The sequence below is a fragment of the Chelonoidis abingdonii genome, chromosome 15 (genome assembly GCF_003597395.2).
Source record: "Chelonoidis abingdonii isolate Lonesome George chromosome 15, CheloAbing_2.0, whole genome shotgun sequence".
NCBI classification, from domain to species: Eukaryota; Metazoa; Chordata; order Testudines; family Testudinidae; genus Chelonoidis; species Chelonoidis abingdonii.
Genome location: NC_133783.1, coordinates 16,451,106 through 16,458,720, shown reverse-complemented (window position 1 = coordinate 16,458,720; position 7,615 = coordinate 16,451,106). Strand labels below are relative to the sequence as shown.

Sequence of the window (7,615 nt, the reverse complement as noted above, 5' to 3'; positions counted from 1 at the left end):
GCAAAAGACATATCTGGCTTTAAGACTAAGCTTGATAAGTTTATGGAAGGGATGATATGTTAGGATAGTTTAATTTGGGCAATTGTCCTTGGATTATCAGCAGATAGGTCTGCTCAATGGTCTGCGATGGGATGTTGGATGAGATGGAATCGGAGTTATTGCAGAGAATTCTTTCCTGACTGCTGGCTGGGGAGCCTTGCCCACATGCTCAGGGGCCATATTTGAGGTCGGGAAGGAATTTTCCTCCAGGGGAGATTGGCTGACGCTCTGGAGGTTTTTTGCCTTCCCCTGCAGCTTGAGGCATGGGTCACTTGCTGGTGGATTCTCTGCTTGAGGTCTTCAAACCACGATTTGAAGACTTCAATAACTCGGACATAGGTTAGGGGTTTGTTACAGAAGTGGATGGATAGGGTTCTGTGGCCTGCTTTGCGCAGAAGGTCAGACTAGATGATCATGTTGGTCCCTTCTGACCTATGAGTCTATGAGTCTATGGCCCAGGATGGAATTTCTGGTCAAATAAGAGCGTGCACAAGAGAGACCAAGCTCCACCTCAGAATAACCAATAGCCAAGTGACTAGGGCACTCCCTCATCTCAGGTGAATGCCCTAACCACCAGGCTTATTGGCTGTGCTGAGGTGGGTCTCTCTCCCTCTTGGAGCTGTTAGGTCATTCTCCTGGGATGTGGGAGTGCCATAATCACTGGCAGGGGTGGCTCCAGGCACCAGCTCAGAAACCACGTGCCTGGGGCAGCAAGCCGGGGGGGGGCAGGGCGGGGGCGGCCTGCTGATCGTCGTGAGGATGGCAGTCAGGGAGCCTTTGGCGGCATTTCTGCAGGAGGTCCGTCGGTTACCGCAGCTTCGGCAGCAATTCGGTGGCAGGTATGCCAAAGGCTCAGGACTGGTAGATCACCTGCAGAACCGCCGCAGATACGCCGCCGAAGGCTCCCTGACTCGGACTTCCTGCAGAAATGCCACCGAAGGCTCCTTGACTGCCGTGCTTGGGGTGGCAAAAAACATAGAACCGCCCCTGACCACTGGGCTATTGCCTATTCTGGGGTGGGTCTCTCTCTCTCTCTCTCATTTGACCAGAAATTCCATCCTGGACCAGAGAAACCTTCCCAAAGAAACTTTTATCAAACCCAAGATATTTCTGCAAAAAGTTTCAGTTTCAACTAATCTGCGCTTTCTGATGACCATCTATTTCACTGAAAAATTTTCTGACCAGAACTAGTTGTGACAAATAAGGCCAATGTATTTGGTTTGTAATTCTATCCAATAACTTTTTGCTTAATAATTTCTGCTTCATTGGTCCAATTCTCCTCTCCAGCACACTAGTAGCTCCTCAGGCTTCAGTGAAGTGAGAGAACTGGCTCTATTGTTTAATTTGTCTGCACAGGAAGATGGTGCTGCTTATTGTTGGCCTCAGCACCCCCACAGTAAAAATTGTTCCAGCATTCCTGGCTGCACGGGCAACTGTAATTCTAATTATTTAGCATATCACTTTGCAACCATTATAACATGCTTCTACCATGTTTTTTAATATCATAAAGTGTCTGAATCAGTAACATGGTCCACTGTAAACAAATACTCTATTCATATATTGATTAATATTCCAAATAGACCTATTTTTATTGCTCCTAAAAATGAAAACAAGTAAAATAAAAATGCAAAATAAAATATTACAAATGCATTTAATGATGTTAAAAACAACAAAATACTTTATTCCAGAGTTATATAACATCACTTGTTAGCTAACAGTGTAAGCACTATATAATCTTTTTAATTTAGGAACATTTGGTGTTGTGTTGCCTGTAAAATAGAAACAATTGGACAATGTCTGATAAAACAATATTTTAGATCATTTAAATCTATTTATTTTGAAGTCTGTGCCCAATTTTCTGCTTTTGAGGAGGGAGGCTGCTTGGAGCCGCTATTTTCCCACTGCTAAACAAGCTCAGTGATTATCTATTATGCAGATAATAATTAAAATACAGTATAACAGTTCCATCAAAATCTTAATGGAAAAGGCCTTTTTATCTCTGAAAGTCCTACCCCCTCTCCATGGGAAAATCCACAACTTAGTGCTCTAAATTAATAGGAATTAGAGGTATGTCTTCTGAATTTTTGTAACATCATTGATTAAAATTTCAATTTTAATTAAAAGCAAAGGTGAAGGAACATTTTCAGATCTGCTGCTTAACTAACATCTTCTTGCTGATCTGGGAGAAAATTAATGCTCAATTTCTTCTGCTGAAATTTTTTAAAAATATATGATATAATGAATCCCTTGTAATGTATGTATGATACAGAACTAATTCATGGTATGAACCTACAGTAAATATAAAAATAATTGATGCAGACTCCAATTTTGCATACAGATACAATTTTGAAGGGAAAATAATAAAATTAACTTATATTAATATATTAGTTATTAATATAGATGAAAATCTCTACCCATGTAGTTGAGAGAAAACACTCTCTTTGGCACTGAAAATTCTATTCTGGCTTTTGTAACTTGTTTGTACATATATTTTCAACAGGGTTTTGTATGTTGGTACAGGATTTTGCCATCATAAAGCAAAATCTTCTTAAAAGCACACCCCGTGGAAAAAAATACCAGTTAAGGATAAAATTCCGGCCTATTTTGTGTAAGCCTCTTGAAGGAGAGGAAGAAGGATCAGGGAGTCTCACTGTTTCAATGCAGAGTCAGGGCAAGATGTGGACTAGAACTACGCGGTCTTGTGGCCAGTGGGCAAAAGGAGGGAGGTGAGGTTCATAGACAGACAGATTTAAGACCTGAAGGGACCATTACGATCATCTAGTCTGACCTCCTGCTTAACAGAAGCTGTAGAATTTCACTTATGTTTCTTACATCGAGCTGGATCTTGTGTTTAAGCTACAGAATATCTTTTAGAAATGCATCCTTTCTTGATTAAAAGACTTCAGGTGATGGAGGGATCCACTACATCCTTGGCATAAGTTGCTCCAATGGCTAATTAAGCTCACTGTTGAAAATACTCGTTATGCATTCCCTCTCTCATACACTAGGGGCTGTCTACTCCTTAGGAGCCTATGCACCCATTAGTGCATGGGGACATTGCTAACACAATGCCATATACCTAACACCCCAAGGCAGCAGACAAAGTGCACCACCTACATTTTACTGTTTATGCAACCAGTTTCAATTTTCTGTTCATGTATATTGGTCTGAATGGGTTAGTAATACATGATGGGTTAGTAATTTTCTGCAGAGTGGCATCTTACCCTGAGAATTAAGAGCAGAATTCTACAGGATATGGGTTATCAGGCTAGAAGCACTCAATACGCTGCATGATAGGGTCCTAAATGTGTTACTTCTGGAGATGTGTCCTATCCTTCTCCCGAGCAAAGGACTGAGCCCTAAATTAGGGAATGAGTCTTGTTTTACATCTGTCTTCATATTCTGCTGCAAAGAGTACATTTCGGAGAAAACTGATCTATAAAAACAGAGAAAATGCTTTTATTCTGAGAAACTTCCTGTCTTTCTTTTAACAAAACTTCATGGTTTATTTTTACGCACACTCACCTGTCTATATTCCATTGTGGAACTCAGAATACAGTGTTATACCAGTTGTTGTAACCTATGTATCCTCCTTTGTTATGCATTGATTTGGTACCACATTCTACCAGTGTATGCTGCATTGCTATACCATACATTATTCATTGTATTAATTGCAACGTTTTCAAGCATCACACTTTGCTTCCATGAACACATTTGTTCATGCAGATTCTTATTTTCCTCTGTAGCTAACGAATTAGACTGTTTTATGAGACCTTCAGTCCCATATTGATTTGATCTTGTCGTTATAGAGCCTGTACCAGCCCATAGAGACTGGCAGAGTGACGCAGACAACGGCCCAGAAGACCATCACTCCTTAGGGACCAGTAGACTACTATATCATATTACTGATGGAGATAATCCCCTTCTGTCACCACGCTGCTCAATCTTTAGTCAAAGCCAGAGATTTAATTTAGACACAGAGTCGGCCCCTTCCCCACCAAGTGCTCAGCCTTTCATGATGTAAGAAAATACATTTTTAACTTTAATTTTTGTTATGTTTGTACAGTCTAGAATATTTGACTCTTCATATTTCTCAGATATGGTCATGTTGTTTGCTCTAAACAGGGATGTTTCATAATATAATATAATTTGGCATGATTAATTTGAAATACTATAAATATGACCTAACATTTTCCTATGAGAACAAAATACAACATTAGCTGAAATCTCAATTATAGTTTAGTAAAAACATTTTTAAAGGTTAGTTCATAATCAGTCTGAAAAGTGAACACAGGATAAAAATGGTTATTAAAGGTCTAATTCAGAAAAGTTCAACTGCAATGGTACTGTATGAGTCATTCATTGGAAATGGAAGGCACTGTCACAAAACATCTGAATAGTCCTTGTAAGTCTTTTTTGAAAATTCTAAGAATTAATTTCATGCTGGAACTCTGTTTTCTTTAAATCTTAAAAATAAAGTTTAGGCAAATACAAATAATCAAGCCTATTTATTCACAAATCTAAAAAGTCACACATGAAATATCCTACACAATGATTAAGCCTACTGCCAGTAAGAGCAGACTCTCGATTTCAACACTAAATGCCTATAGAATAGAAGGTACTGTACTAATGAAATATTTTGAGCTTTTTTTCAAGTTCTTGGCAACTTATGGTGACTAACTCTTAAACGAGAACATCTGCTTTTTAAAGTCCAAAGTTAAAATAGTATACTTACAAATATTTTAACTTGAAATAAAACAAACTTTAAAAAAAAACATTTTTTTGTCCAACAAACCCATTTTTTTAGTGCATGGAAATTAGACAGAATCATTTTCAGTGGAGCTGATCGAAAACTTTCTGACTGAACATTTTTCTGTCAGAAAATGCCATTTTCCCAAAATCTAAACTTTTTATGAGAACATGTTTACTTTGACAAAATTCTGTTTAAAATTTAAAAAAATAATTATAAGGATATTTGTATTTTGAAAATTAATTTTGTTTTGAATTTCTTTCATTATATTATAAATTATAATGCAATATAAAATAAGAAAAAGTCAAAATTGGAATGAAACATTTTAATTTTATTGAAATATTTCAGTTTACTCTCAACTTTTTTTCTGAATTTTTGTTCTATAGGAAATTTTTAAAAAATTGTTTTCATTTTGATTTGGAACAAAAATAAATTTTGTAATGTTAGAATTTCCTGTGGACTGGAATTGTGACCAGCTCTGATTTTCAGTACTACATTTTCACCTGTTTGTGACAGTAATTAATTCTAATCTACAGAAATCATTATAGGCTGCCCTCTGGTCTGATTCAGGAAGTAAATATCTTCCTGAAATTGGCCCTAAATGCACTTCATATAAAAGAAGTGCCATTTTCTGTTCCCCTTGTTCACATTGCATCATACCTTACTCCACAAATAATTGAATTGAAGTCAGTGGGACTACTCATGGAGTAGGTGCTATTATTAACTGTGAACAAAAGTATCAAAATCTGGCCTGTTCGGGTTGGAATTTCAAAATGGTTTTCAAAAGTTAGGTCAATGCAGAGACCTTTTCAGAATCCCACACTTAATAATCAAAGTAAGGTAGAAAAGGTGGGGGCTGCCCACTAAACACTATGCCACCTTCAAAGAAAAAACGTATCTTTCACATATTTACTTCATAATGCCTAACCATTTCTCCTTGTGTCTACATATAGGAGAAATATCCGGAGTTCTTACACAATTTAACATATGATTTAGACTAGAGATGGTTCTGTGTGGCTATAGTTCTGATTTCATGGCAGGAGATCAGAAGTGTTAGTTGCATTAACAGAGATTTTATTTCTATTTTTGCAGGCCCAGAAGTTCTTCCAGGTGTAATTGTGAGGACTGCAAAGAACCGCAGACAGTAATGCAACTTACCAAACATCTTCAAAGTCTCAAGAGAAAAATCAGGAAGTTTGAAGAAAAGTTTGAACAAGAAAAAAAATATCGGGTAAGAAAATAATCAGAGAAATAAGATGGGGTGAATGCTACAGGGTGAATGCTACGTGTATTACGGATATTGTCCTTAAAGGTGTAAGATTGCTTCTTGCAAAATAATAGAAAAAAATTGATATCTGAGTGATTATAGGACATAATTGTGAAGCTGTTTTGAGTTACCTTCATTGGGGAGTATCCATCAATCAAGATGGGTGATGGTAACATTTAACTACTTTAAAATATCCTGAAAATCTGTAAGACAAAGGAATGTTCTGATACGTATAAATAGCTTCTTACTTGCATTGTAGATAAAATTATTAGCTTGGCAACTTTGTTCTGCTATGTAGCTTTTCTCATTCATGCGGACTGAGTTATCTTTTCAAAAAATCAACAAAACAATAATATTCTTTGGAAGTCATTTGTCAAATAAAAAATGAAGGCTCTGGTCTGTGGCTAAGTGGTATCTGTGTCCTGAGATGTACAATATATGGCAGAGAGAGCCCCAGGTATTGACTCTGGCTAAAGCAAAAGCTAAGGAGCCATTCGTCTCTAGGGTATAGGATATTGTGTGGTGTGAGTGGAGGTCTGTAAGGTTTCACCCTCTTGTGCAGTTTCTCCATACACAAGTTGTGGCATCCTCTCCATTTTTGTCTCAGTAGCATCCCATCATCTATCAGAACATTCCCAGGGTGTCTGAAAGGTAAAGCAGTTTCCTTGGAGGACATGATGCTCCTTTGCTACTACTTTGATATATGAAAGCTATTGCTATAGTATGTAAAAATAATAAGCACCTTCCAACCTTACTTCATTGGAATCAGACCTCCTTATCTGTTTGAGATTATATTGCTCTCTTATGATTCGTCAATAAAGTGAATATAAGCCCTAATATTACTGACAGCTAATAGAGATTCTCCTTTAGCTCAAATGGTGGAAATAGTACTCTTTGAAGGGGAAGAACCTTGCTGCATCTGTGAGATTTTGGTGGCAGCCATGGAACATAAAAAACAGATGTATTTGTCTCTTTCCATATTGAGCTTCTTATAGCTAGGTAGAGATAGATCTGTAAAATAAACTAAATCATCAGAATATTGTGCAACAGCCTTGACCCCACTTCCAGACCTTGGGATTCATCATCTTCATCATTGGTCATTATTCAGCAATCTTTTTGAGGGCTACATCTCTGATTAGTTTACAGAGAGTGGAACAGGATCAACAGACTCCACTTGCTCAACCTGGTGATTTCCGTGGAGTTTTGTCTAAAAGGGGGAAGCCAGGGAGCTGGGTGGGGTTTACTTCCACATTTTGTATGTCATGGGGCTGGTATCAGTGATAGTCAATGAAAGATAGTGGGCATGAACAACTGTGGTCTATATCTATTCAGAATTATGATTTTTGTAGGCCCTGTATTGCTGCAGTCATTTTAAAAGGTATTTTGAGATCCTTCTGCCATGTGTGTATGTATGGATAGCTAGATGGCCAACTTTGGGATTTGAATAACACTTGTGCTTACTATTTGGCAAATCCAAATAAACCCAGAGGCAATCCTGGAAATAATAAAAATGAAAAGATTTTCATCCATCCCCTTTTTTGTAGATACTTGAATAGGTT

The 7,615-nt window shown here is 37.5% G+C and overlaps 1 protein-coding gene across 4 annotated transcripts in view; it reads left to right on the top strand.

Moving 5' to 3' along the window:
* Positions 1 to 7,615, top strand: part of FAM13C (family with sequence similarity 13 member C) — a 247,065-nt gene that overhangs the window by 188,021 nt on the left and 51,429 nt on the right. For all 4 annotated transcript variants that reach the window (XM_075072582.1, XM_075072581.1, XM_075072580.1 and 1 more), the window contains exons 10-11: positions 3,849 to 4,059; positions 5,882 to 6,020. In XM_075072582.1, coding sequence (XP_074928683.1) covers positions 3,849 to 4,059; positions 5,882 to 6,020 — 350 coding nt within the window. The remainder of the gene's footprint in view (positions 1 to 3,848; positions 4,060 to 5,881; positions 6,021 to 7,615) is intronic.